This window comes from Malaya genurostris, chromosome 2 (assembly GCF_030247185.1).
Source record: "Malaya genurostris strain Urasoe2022 chromosome 2, Malgen_1.1, whole genome shotgun sequence".
NCBI classification, from domain to species: Eukaryota; Metazoa; Arthropoda; class Insecta; order Diptera; family Culicidae; genus Malaya; species Malaya genurostris.
The window spans coordinates 250,209,234-250,223,197 of record NC_080571.1 but is presented as its reverse complement, the minus strand read 5'-3'; the positions used below and the strand labels follow the sequence as shown (position 1 = coordinate 250,223,197).

The 13,964-nt window shown below is 36.4% G+C and overlaps 1 protein-coding gene across 1 annotated transcript; it reads right to left on the bottom strand.

Annotated features, from left to right (window-relative positions):
• Window positions 1-4,515: 4,515 nt before the first annotated feature.
• LOC131429414 (inhibitor of Bruton tyrosine kinase) lies at window positions 4,516-13,038 on the bottom strand. The gene is made up of 8 exons (XM_058593502.1): window positions 12,607-13,038; window positions 12,300-12,550; window positions 11,902-12,244; window positions 11,744-11,844; window positions 10,948-11,683; window positions 6,405-6,838; window positions 6,170-6,344; window positions 4,516-6,103 (listed from the first exon to the last, which is right to left on the bottom strand). Exons 1-8 carry the CDS (start codon window positions 12,775-12,777, stop codon window positions 4,628-4,630), a joined length of 3,687 nt encoding a protein of 1,228 aa, XP_058449485.1. The 5' UTR covers window positions 12,778-13,038; the 3' UTR covers window positions 4,516-4,627.
• Window positions 13,039-13,964: the final 926 nt, after the last annotated feature.

Below are 13,964 nucleotides of genomic sequence, written 5' to 3'. Positions count from 1 at the left end.
TTATCATTTGATTTGATGCGAAAATAAAATAGATTTTAATGAAATTATTTTGTTGTTCTTATTTTAGAATTTAAATTCATAAAACTTTTTAACATTAGCTCATGTTTTGCTGATCTTCAGCATTGTTGAATCAACCACTGCTTTTAGTTTCAAAATAACTAGAAGTGTAATGTCAAAAATACCATGACTCTGGTTATAGCAAAAACTACAATGTAAAAAAAAATATTCGGTCATGGTTAGGTTAACCATCTCAATCGTATTAGTTATTCATACAATACACTGTTCAATATTACTATTCTAGACCCGATACCATTCATAGTAAACATGAACTTGACTATTGTTGAAATCATCTGATTTCATAGTCGGCTGAAAACCACTATACGCTCATGGTCAAGTTGGCCCTCTATATAGTAACAGTTACCATACTATTTTTCTGAGTGTAACTTCAGCTTTAAGTCAGATATACACACTTAAATTTTATTGCTGAATTTCGGCAAAAAAATGCCAAGATTTGCACAGCCGAGAAATCGGTAATCATCTCGGCAAAATAATATTTACTGAGAATCTCGGCAATACTAAATTTGTTAACTGTAATTATTGCCGAACTTGCCAGCAGGAATTTTGCTCTTAGCTCGGCAAAAGCGATTATGCTCGAATAATGAATTGCCGAGTCATCAGTAACGTAGAAAGGATTTTTCTTTGTTATTGTAGGTATGAAATAAATATCACAAAAGCTAAGGTTAGGGTAAGGGAGTGTTTCGTTGATGTTCATGTTACTGCAGTATACAAAAAAGCTGAACAAACCTCAGAAGAAAACATCACGGTTATAGACAATTATTTCCAGTGTTCCTCAACGCATCTACCTGGAAATAAGAAAACTTTTGTAAGAATATATGAACAGCAGAGTTTTTCTATTTCACTTATTTTTTCAAGAAATATAAGAATCTCTTACCTTCATCCAATATATATTATTTTCCCGCTCCACCAGCAATGGCACCTGATGTTTTTCACATTCGACAAGAGACATTAAATGACAAGTGTTTCACCGAGTTTCAGTAAAAGCTAACACACTATTCGAAATCTCGGCAAACGGATTTGCTGATTTCGGTATATTTGTTGTTTACTGACAAGTTCAATATAATATTATGCCAAACTTCGGTAAAAGAACGCGCTATACCGAGATATCAACATATTACTTTAACGAATTTCAGAAAAGAGCATATGGATTACTGAACAATCAGTTAAATGTCGTGTTGCGGATCTAATTCGGTATTTCATTATGCCGAGCTCAAGAATCTGTTTTAAGTGTGTATGTTTCCATCTTGTTCTCAAAGTTACGGGTCAACGTCGTCATTCCAGGATAGTTAAAGCAGTAAAATAGTTCTAGTGATAGGAGAAGGTTTAAATATTTCAGTCCTGTATTTGAAGAAAACATTTTGTTTTTCTCTCAATCCACAATACTGGTTAAAAGTTAATAGGGGCTGGGGTGCACTAGGAGATTGATAGTACACTCAAATAAAAATTCACGTTCGATTTACTTGAAAAATCACGTAAAATGGTTTCAAATGTCAAATTGAATATTTTACGTGACGGAAATGAATGTTATACGAACACCCCCTAAAATGAATACAATCATCACATAAGGTTTACGTGAATTGACCAAACGTCAAACAATCTACGTGAATTTCAGGTGTGAAAAACTCGATTTTGGAAATGGCGAGCAATGGCCCTCAAAGTGTAAGTAGTGTAAATATTTGCGAGAAATGTTATTTAATTACAATTGTTTACTACATCTATAGGACCATTCCAGTATGAAAGTTTCCATGTGTTCGACTGGACCGAGTGCTTGAGTTCAAAATCGGTATGAAGCTAGAGACACTGGAACCATGTATTTCGACTTCAACCTGCATCGGTAGTGTTGTGGGAGTTCTCGTATCTCGACTTCGGCTTCGGTTGGATGGCAGTGACAACACGATTTATGAAGGCTTTCCGATTCGAGATCCCACGTTATTAGTTGCTTTTTATTTTCAGCCATTAAAATTCTATGCTAATTTTCTGAAATAAATGTTTTATTTTTTATTTCCTAGATTTATATAAGAATCTGAAATTTCCCTTTTGACTTTAACCAATATATAAAATTATAATTCTCTGGTATCTAAATTTGATATGAACTGATAGGTAAATGTGATATGAACAGTATATTACATCTTACCTATAAAACACGTAACTCTTACTGGATTATACATTGAACAGCTTTTAAATGCCAGTCCATTAAAACCTACGTGAAAAGTAGGGTGGAAAATATTCACATAACTTTTCACGTAACTATAACATGATTATTATTTTGAGTGTACCTATATTAGCTCTCTCCGGACAGTACCAGCCTAGATGCCGTGTGGAATCCGGCGGAAAAAAATGAACCAAGAATAGAACCACTGGGTTCCTGCTTTCATGTCGTAAAAGGCGACAATTGCAGGAGTTTCTTTTTCCTTTCAGTTATCAGATATTTTCAATGTTTCACTTCTGATTACTCTATTTTACTAAATTATCTCTCCATTCAACCTGTCAATTTCCGTCTAGCTTTGAAGAAAAGTTTTATTTGGAATGTTTTCTTCTTCCATGCTATTGATTGACTTTCAGAATTATAAATTGAATGATAAAAATCAACTATTGCGCAAATCCGTTGATATTACAAAGTTAATAACAGAGATAACATGTATCGGTATATTGAGTACATAGTAAAAACACTTGAAATTAATATTTCAAACAAATTAATATTTTTCTCGGTAGCTGGCTGCCCAGATCAACCAGTATAACCAGTATTATAAATAATTAAAATAATAAAGCGGAAATAATACAGAATCAAGACGCGCGTGAAATCTCTTGACATTTATTTGGTGATTTAAAATGATTTTATAACAACTGTTTAAAATATGTCAATGCTATGAATCAACTATTTTGTCTAAATCCTATTCACTCGTTATTTTTGTATCACGTAATTTCATTTATAAAAAATAGGGAAGTTTTTATTCTTTACGCGATAGACTTCCCGGGACTTCAATATAGGATATAGTTTAGTGGTGCATCCGAGCATCTTGAAACCGGAACATACTGAGTCGCACGCGAATAATACCAATACTGAAATTTTTACTAACAAATGTCTATCTCCCGTGACAGTAGAGGAAGGGCGCAGTAGTATATACGGTACTGATCAATGAATTCTGGGATTACCAGAAGATGTACATTGAAGGATGATTTACCAGTCCCAGGTCAAAACATCTAGGAACTCCCTGTACAATTTCAGCTAATCCCGATCAGTAACGGAGTAGCAACCAGGGGTGGTCGCTGAAGCTCAATCCACAATACTGGTTAAAAGTTAAATTAAGTTAATGATTACTTAGCATCAGCTCTTCGAATTTATCTTCAGAAGTCGTTGGTCGTACTGCTTCTTTTAGACCCGTGCAGGCTACAACTTGGTCAAGAAGTTCTGCTTCATGTGCCGATACGGACTCTGACTTTGTACGAATGGTATCCTTCTCTGGCAAGCATGCTCCGAACCATTTAAAAGTTGACGTCATATATATTGTGACCATATCTCGGATAGAAAGATCGGGGTTGGTTTTAACACACATCAACACCTTGCTGCGCAGCTGACGATCTCTGATTACTCGACAAGCTCTTGTTTCCGACATCTTCAGTTCTTTAGCCAGCTTCTTTTTTTCCTTCTTCACTTTTGGGTGGCGTCACCTCACTTGAGATGACACCAATTGATGGCACAGCAACTTAGATATATTGCCAGTTAATTTTCGTTTATAGTCCAATGGACTTTCTGTTCGCTGGACTACAAGTGAAAACCTCGCTGTGTGACAACGTGGAGTCGTCAAAGTACGGATGAAAATCCTTTCTTTCTAGTGAAATACTCAAATTCCCACCGCACTAACACGATACAACGTGTTCACCCGTTGAGGGTTTCACCGGAAGTCTTAGCCAGCTTGGATCCGGACCACTCCGGATTTTTCAAGTTTTTAAACAACATTTTTTTCCTATTTCCAATTTCATTTGACGTTACTTCTGAACGCGATCGACTACTTCCATCGAACTTGCACTAGTTGTTTTCTATAGAAGTGTAAATTAACCACTACCAAAGATTTTAGATTCCCAATACTAGAGGCGTGCTAACGGCGCGCGAGGGCATACCAATGTACTTCTAATTAGCTTTTATGCCAGGGAGTTTGAATTCTCAAACAATCAAAACTTCATCAATGAGAAGTGCTAAAAATAGGAAATCCGCATTCATTGATCAGAGAAAGATTGAGACATTCGATAAGCTTGAATTGCTAAGGCTACGATCGGTGCGAAAAATTTCGTAGCTGTGACAACCATCGGTAAGTGCGAGTGATCACTTGAATGCAACGAGACGAAACAAAACTTGTCCCACCCACACACAAGACTGGGAAGGCTGTAGTACGCTGGTGGGTAGTTCAAAGGTACTTGAAAAAAAAAAATTTGCAAATATTCAATAAAATTGTATGGTTTATTCCCGCGTTTTCGTAACTCTTACCTTTGAATAAGGTAATTTAACACAATACTTAAAAAACAAAAACAAGTACTTTGAACATAGTTTTGCTCACTGGTATTGCCAAACAGCAAAATTGATAGCACCGTCCGACCGAGGCCGATACCGCTCCACCGTGATGTTTTCATCGAATACACTGTCAACATTGTAGAATCGTCGAAGTTCTTCGATCGCCCTTTCTTCAATCTGTGTGTGAACCAGTGACTTGGATTTGATTTTTTCGTAGTACTGCTTTTGCCGACGTTCATCAGCGAGAATTTTGCTGAACTGTTCATCAGGCGGCACTGCCGTTGATGAAATCTTTGGGGTAGTAGCCTTCGGCGAGTAGGCGATGGTTTGCGATCCTACAGCATTTAACGGCGAATCAGGTTCATAACTTTCCTTGCTGGCCGTCAATTTACGATTAGTACTCGGTACTATAGGAACAGGACTGGACTTCAACATCCCAGCCGCCGAGTTTTTTAAATTCGTCCAGGGATTAGAGGGCACTGGTTGTCCTTCCGTACTTGACACTTGTATTACTTCTTTAGGTTTATCAGAGGTAGAAGAAAGTCTTTTACGCTGCTTTTGTGACAGCTTCGGTTTCTGTAAAGTGAAGTCACTCAAATTAAACATGGTGGCCCGGTTACTACTGTAACCTGAGTCGTAACCATCGTCTTTCTTGTCAGGCGGAGACGAAATCGTTTCTTTGACAGGTGAAAAAGTTTTTCCCAAGATTGATTTCAAATTTGAAAAATTTTCCTCTGCCTTGGTTTCGTGTTTTACTATTTCATTGGCTTTCAGGGCAGCTGTGATGGTTTTTTTCCTTGGATCCGTCACTTTCTGCCATATTTTTGGTTCTACTTCCGGAACAACTTTCGAAACACGAATGTCGTCGCAGTTCTTTTTAATCTCGTTTTTCACAGCGGGTATCTCCTCGAACGACAGATCCCGGATGTATGCCATTGCTTCTTTTTCGTAGTTTCGTTTTTCAAGCTGTAATTTAGTACTTTTTGGAGTAACTTTTCCCTTCAAAAGTTTGGTTTTCCCAGAGATCGGTTCACAATTTCCAGCGCTCAAATTTACACTAAACCCATCCACAAACTTTGCCATGTCGTCATCACTAAGCGCATCTGGCGATGGTGTTATCATTCTATAATTTTTCAATTCATAAAAATCTTTATAAAATACGTCAATTTGTTCTAGAATACGTGATTCTATGCCATCCAAGGAACGGAGCTCCAGCAGTTTAGCCAGATTCATACTAATAAATTGCATACAAAGCTGTTTGAGGATCTCACAGTTGTACTGAAAACCGAACTCGATCAGTTCACCAACGTTTTTCAAATTCATCCGATCGCTGATTATCACCTCGAACAAATTTTTCAACTCTTCGATAAAAAATTGATCACATATAATGACCATGTTCAGAAGAAAGCTTTCCGAATACTTCTGCGTCTGAACTCGCTGGTAGTTATTATCGTATAGGAACTCAACTATGGGATCCATATACTCCAAGGGGATTGTTGATAAATTCACTTTGTTACTCTGCAATTCAACAAAAGCATGAATAAAATCATTTTGAAATGATTACTAATTTAAATAAATACTCACTTCCGTCCATGTGTTGCTAAACATCATGTTGAAGTACTCGAGGCGCGAAATTAACACGCATTTGTGAGCTTTGATTTCCTGATTATCTTGCAGCAAAATTGTGACATCCATAAGCTCTGGATAGGAGTTTCTTGGCAGTTTTGGAAAACTCTCTATTAACGGTTCATCCGAAAGACTGTAAACATATTCCATTTATTAATAGCTTAGAATTCCAAGTCTTCAAAGCAGAGCTTACATTTTCAAAGATTCGTTCAATGCACCTATTTCAAACTGCTTGAAAATCTTTCTGAGACGTGTCACCATATCGTCCAAACCTTCGCGTTCATCCTTCGAGTTCGGTTGTAAACGTTTCACAAGTTTCACTACATCATGCCGAGAAATCATCTGATTGCAGTAAATGTATCGCAGTATCAGTTCAAATATTGGAGCAGCTAGACCGTCGTACCCGTTGAGATGAATTTCGGATTCTCCCGGTCGTTTGACTATCAACTTCCGTAAATGTCTGCTGCGATGGTAAATGATGAAACGATGCACGGGGAATTTTTGATATTCAACCACAAAAATCAGATCGTGCACTCCGTCCATGTCGTGTGCCTCAGCCAGAAGAGTTCCAAAGTCATAATTGGCTTCAACCAGATCGGGGATGTTCAAGTAGCGGCGCGAGTTTTCCTGTAAAACACAACAAAACATTATCAATTTCGATATATTCCAATTTTGGGGTTCGTTTGGCCTCAACGAAAAAATCTTTAATTGGATGAGACAAATTTCACTTATCAGCATAGTTTATATTATTCTTCTTATATTATTGTTTTATTCAAAAAGTTCTATGTTGTGGAACTAGTCATTAAGTTCTTCAGTGGCTACGAATAACAACTATGCAACTTTAGTATTTGGATGAATCTCTTATGTTTGACAATCAGTTATATTTTGTTAAGTAAAATTAAATATGCAACTCTTTGAGTATTGCTTGAATATACATGTTTTACGAACTTAAATTTGAGCTTGGACAAGCAAATTGTTAAACTTCCTAAAATAATAAACAACATCATGTGACCGATCATATTACAAATGAAGACAAACATTTGATTACTTTATCTTTCGATTATCCCGGTCCTATCGGCAATCCTTCCATCTAGCACTTTACATAGAATAATGACTAAAACCATCAACTTTCGATCTGCACTGTAGAATTTATTGAAAATTACTGGAAAATGCCCTTATAATTACTGCAAAAGTGAAAGTAAACAAAGAAAACTTGTCATTTGTACTTAGGACTTCTTCTAATATATTCATCGAGAAATGCAGCAATAAAATAACATAAATACGAATGCACACACTTGGTTTTTTTTCCTGAATCTCGGCCAAATTTTGCCGAACAACCGACTGCTCGGCAAACATTAAAACAACTGAAACTTTCGGTATATTTTCATTTGACAAGTAATTTGCATTCACCGAGATTTTCGGTTAGGAGGAGACTATAAATTACCGAGATCTTCGTCGCTTTCGGATAGAAATTACCAAAATTATCGGTGTTCAAGCATGCGAGTTATTGCCGAGATTTTAAGCAATTAATTAAAATGACATTTAAAATATAAAATAAACATTCAAGTAGAAACTCGCTATCATAGATTTATCGATTTCAACATTATGTCGGCGGTTGAAATGATAGGTTCGGAAATGTAAAAAAAGAAACAAAATATTAGATGAAGAAAATACTGTAAAACATACACACAGTAGAATGGATGCACTTTCATGTCATTTCCAGTAAGGAACACAATTTGGTTTTTCGCAGAAAAATAGGATTCCGGCTACAACGAAAGTAATGACTCAATAAAACATTGAATAATTAATTGGTGTTGCGAAAGAAATTTATCCCTTGTGCGTAAGGATTCTCTGGGAAATTTCCTGTCACGAATAATAACAATGTTTGATTGAAGAAATTTATACTTAATATCACGAAACATATCGCTGTATTTAGATTCAATTTTTAGTTGAAACTGATTTCACCTCTCAGCAGGCGGTTCTATTTTGTTGGTCGTTGAGCGCTTGCTGAACGACATACTGCAGGAAATATTCGTTCAGTTTGCTGGAATGGTTTGTTGTTGTTTTTTCTCTTGCACAAATAGTGTGAAATCTAGGTGTTACCTTCATATAGAAAGAAAATTTGTTGTTATTCTAGTATCGTACAGGTATGTAGTGTTAGTTGAAAAAAAAGTGGAAAAAAACTTCAGAAATTGTCCAGTAAAACTAGTCCAACGGGGCTCCAACTCCTCATATGAAAAATGCCTCAACAATGGACCTCTGTCTGCCGGGTTTGTTGAACAAAAAAATGGCATTCGGTTCAACGGTCTGTTTCAAAATCGGCAAACGCAGGTCCTCGTTGGCCACCCGTTGAACGATTGATTGGACGTTCATTAGTCCAATGATCCAACGTATTGGACCAATGAAGGACCACCGTTAAACGTTTTTTTCTAAAAGGAATATGAGATGAGCACATTCACACCGCTCAGTTTTGCACTGAAGAAAAATGGTGACTTTGATTAATCAGTTACGAGTTGTGATTGTCTAAAACAGGGATTCCCAAAGTGGTCGATATAGACCCTTTTGCGGGGGTCGACGTAAACGATATCCTTTTTGCGGGGGTCGACGTAAACGAAAACTGACTATGGGGGTCGACGAGGTCTAGAAATCGACCCATTTTTGTTTGGTTATAAGTTGTTATTTGAAATACTTTCGCTAAAGACGTTGTGTTTATTTGACCATCAGCAGAAATTGGTAAGTATTTTAAATTAATTATCGTCGAAAATTCAATAAAATATCGCGGATTTATATTAAATATCTTCTAAAGGGTAGTCCATTAAAACTACATAAAAACCAGGAAGGAAAATATTCACGTAACCATGTGATTATTTTTTAGAGTGTAGATTGTTTTTCATCCTCTTCACAAATAAAAAAATATGGTCTTAAGTTTGGAAACACAACAGAACTTACGTTAAATACATGCAATTTTTTAATGACATTATTAGTCATATTAATTAGATACGAAAAATATCAAAACTTAAATCAATTTTTCGAAAATTTTACACAGGCGGGCCTGCCTAACATTTTTTAAAAGTGATGTCAGGTCTGCTCATTGTTTTAACACATTTTTCATTTTATGTTGAATTTCTGCAAGTTTTGTGGTTATGTTCTTATTTCTGCAAACTCGGTGCTCATTTTAAATGTCTCTTGAATAACTTTGTTTGAAATGGTTAGTTTTTAAGATTCGGCATACTTTTAAAAAATTAAGAAAACCGCACACAATGTCCAAAAACTTTTGGGCGACAGAAATTATTCTGGCTGAGCATCTAATTACACTTTACAAGATTCCCAGACTAGCCCATCCATTTATTTTAAATCAACTGCTTTTTCAAAGAAGGACAAATCTTAAAACAGTAAATAAATCGAGTTGTTCTTTCCTACGGATGAATGCTTCAAACAATCAGCGCAATACTTGCGAAACTACTAGAATTTCGTAATTCTAGACACTTTCCGGAATTGAGACCGAATTTACAACATTCATTGTTTTCTTCAGCTTTATCATTAGAGACCGTCCGTGTTATTGATCAGAATCAATTCAGCTTGCAAAATGATTTCCTAAAACAACTTGCTTGGGAATAGCACGTAATTAGTTTCACGTTGTGTAAACTGCTTTGATCCCTGTATGCTGATGGATACCAACGCCGACCACGCCCGAATGCGGATCTACTTGGGAAACCGGAAACCGAGGAATCTTCTGCATTTCCACATGCATCACAGGAAAGGGTTCTTTGTTAGTAAATTTTCGAATAGTATTATCATGTGTTTAATGCTCTGGGTAGCCGGCTACCGAGAATAAGTTGTAATTTTGTCGTGTTTTGTATTATTAAAAAAAAATAAACACTTACCAGGCCCGTGCGCAGAAGGGGGGGATGTTTTGGGGGTTTAAAACTCCCTCTCCATGGAAGATTTTTCACCATTAAGTTCCTTGAACAATAAAGTACTTATATAAAAATGCAAATAGCTTGACTTTTCTTTCAATTTTTTTTTGCCTTGCTTTTGAGCCCTCCTCTCTCCATTGAATTTCTACCCCTTGAAACCCTCTTTTGAATACTCTTTGCATCAGACCAATTTTGGATGTTCAGCCAAAATCACAAGATTGACTTGCAAATTTTCACTCATCCCATATAAACTTTCTTCAGATTTCATTTTTTCAGTTTTTGCTCAAGACTATAACATATTTTCGTTATGCTTTAATCTGATAACATTGACAATGATATGCGGATGGCGCTTCGATCGGCTAACATCGTTTAATTTTGGGCAGTTAATTCTCAGTTTTCGACGCTTGAACATTTTCGTAGTTTCGCGAATCAGCATTTTCAATAAATAACACTTTTCACTGTTCAACACATACTTACCACAGCTGAACTACCACTCAAAGTAACTGTTTCGACCAATTATTCTACTATAAGTTGTTTGAAATACATTGAAATTAGACTTTTTTGAGAGCAACACTTGCGCACAGCATTTTACTCATTTTTTTCATGTTAGTTAGTTAGTTAGTTTAGCACTTCTTTGGTAAACAGCTAATATATTATTCCTCATGCAATTAAGACATGTGTTGACATGTATTTATGACGTTATTATTAGCTGCAGTAATTAATTTGCACTATGAAAAACAAAAAAAAAATCTTTAGGATTCCTCTATCATAAACCAAAACAGCAGTTAGGAATGAATTGTGGATAAACTAACTACATACCGTCAAAACACCAAAGTTTTCCCCGTCGTCATCACAAACAAAATCCACAACATTGTTCAGATTCTTGATTCGCCTCAGCTCGATCCTGGTTTTACTGGTGCTGCTCATTTTGTTTTTGGTGTACGTTTCCGTATACTCACTGGTATGGGTGACCGCCTGAGCGTTCAGCTTATGCGTAATTATTCCCTGATACAGATGGCCCAATAGCAGAACCAGTGCATGATTGTTGCACCACTCGATTTTATCTATCTCCAAATTTCGGGACTGGGCAAAAACACAACGAACAAACTGTTGGTTGTCCTCGTACCAAATGTAAATGTTTCTGGCAGCAGTAAGAGCTACAATCCTTAACTGTTTCGTTTGTTTGGGGGTATCATCTTTTTTGGCCACAAACTCACCGCCGGAAACGGAAATTTGTTCAAATTTTTCCATCAACGGATTTTTGTATGTACGCCTTTTGAAATTATTAAAAATATATAAATAGCACGATTCGGTATAGACTACAACGGTTGCATTGCTGGATTCGACTATTTTCACCGAAAACGTCTGATTCGTCGTTCCTTGCTTGTCTTTTCCCAGCTCCAGTTCTAAAGAAATTGCTCTGGGAAGCACGATAGGATTGTATTCCTTCTTCATACCAAACTGTCCCCCGTTATAACCCCAAATGTACACATTTCCTTCGCAAACAGCTATGGAGTGGAAATCCTTTGCAATTATACGACTGATTGTTTTATCACTGTAACATAAAAATAAACCTCAATGTATAATCCGTAAGTCATATTGAATCCAAACTAACACAAAATTGTGCAAACCTCCTATTTCCCGGAAGGTTAATTGTTTTTCAGGAGGTGGCTTTATGCCCAACTGCGAGTAATTGTTCTCTCCGCAGGAGTAAATCTTAAAAAAAAAACCATTAAACTGTGACTTATGTAAACACATAATCAAATTACTTACAACATTATGACTGGATAGCAGAAGTGTGTGGAATTTTCCGGTACTAACATCGATAATACGTTCCTCGACATTCTTAGTTTGAATAACTACCTTTGCAGGGGACACGACCGTATTTTCAGTCCCGTTTCCTAACCGACCTCCACGGCCATGTCCTGTAGTATAAACATCGCCCGACTTCGACAGAAACACGCTGTGATATAAATTAATTGAAATCTTTTCTATCGTTATCCGATTTTTACGAAAAAAGTCAATGTAATCTGCAGTGTCTCTGCCCTCAACGTTACCGATGCCCAAATTGTAGTTTTTATTCTTACCCCAAACCAATAACTCATGCCCGATACCACTGAAAAAAAAAATTTATATGCAAAACGTTAAACATATATTCTCTAAAATCTCACTTCTCTCTGTGTTTGGGGATATTACAGCATAACTGCAGTGGGTTGACAAAATCTTCATCCGGAGAATCAATGTTGGCACCATATTTTAGCAACAAGACAGCAACTCCTACACACCCGTAATACATTGCGCGATGTAACGCTGTATGTCCCGATTCGCGATCTTTCAGGCTTATATTGGCACCATTCTTTATTAGCCATTCCGCTATTGCATAGCGACCAACAGACGCTGCTAAGTGAAGAGCACTTCTTCCCTGATAATACAAACAACATTCAGATACAGCAGCAATATTTCGCTATCAATACATACCTGATCATCCAGAATATCCACAAAATTTCTGCAAGATTTAGCAATAAATGCTGCAAGCAACTCGTCAGATATGGATTTTTTCGTGAGGGCTGCTGTGATTGCATTTCCGTGGCTAAGTAAATGACACTTTTTTGTGCATTCGTAATCATAGTTCGATATCGACTGAGACATCGATTGAAATACGCACAGGTGCGATTATGGAGAATTGCACAATCTTAGAATTGATAGCCAATTTTAAACTTGATGCGTTTAAACTTCTTAAACACTTGAAGTGTATTTATTATGAGAACTTTTTATGATGCACACAGTTCTAAACCACATACAACAGTTATTTTTAGACCACCCCTGCCACAAACTACAAAGTTATGTTGTTAAAACAAAATAATATCAAGTCCCAGATATCAACGCCGCTGGAATATATCACGTAAACAAAAAGTGACATTCTGTTCGCGGCTGCAGGGATGCCAGGTCATTTTTTCAAAAATCTGTGATCAAGCCAAAAACCTGTCTGTGAAAATCTTTGCCCGCGTTTACCGTACCATATAGCAGATCAAAATCAATTTGGTGAGCAAAAAAAAAAGATCTCACTACCAACACGCTCTGTACCCTTGTCCTCAACCGATCTGTATTTTTTGGTGCTAAACTGTGCTCGATTTCAATAATCTGTGAAATTCTGTGATTTATTCCAGAATCTGTGAAAATCTGTGATCATTTCCAGAAATCTGTGCAAATCTGTGCAAATCTGTATCATTTTTAAAATCTGTGCAGAAAAATCGAAAATCTGCGAAACTGGCATCTCTGCGCGGCTGTTGACAGTTTCTAAACATTGCGAAATTTTGACAATTCTCGGTTGGTTTTTCATTAGGGCGTACACGCTTAAAAATAGTTACTCAAAAATGAGTAAGATCTCACTCATCTACACTAAGAAAAGAACCATAGTAACCGTAACCTGTTTTTCATTGTCATTTCAACTATACGCTTAAAAAGTGTCAACAATCATGATATATGACTATTCACCATTTGTATTGTATAAATTACTAGACCACAAAGACTACGACTTGACTAAACTATTTGTATTTATGACTTTTCTGGCATGGTCATCCTGACAATGGTAGTCATCTCAAATATAAGAACAAATAGTTAAAAGCACAATTTCTAATAAGGTGAAATTGCTCTCGAGCCTTGATATATATGAGAAGCGAAATAGTTATTGCTACCATGTAAACATGTTCACAATATAATAATGTTACCATAAATAGATACATGGTTTAAAAGACGATTATGAAGTTTGAAAACATTATTCATGTAGTCCATATAAACAGAATTTATGTAGTAAGCACATTATCGTGTAGTGTTTT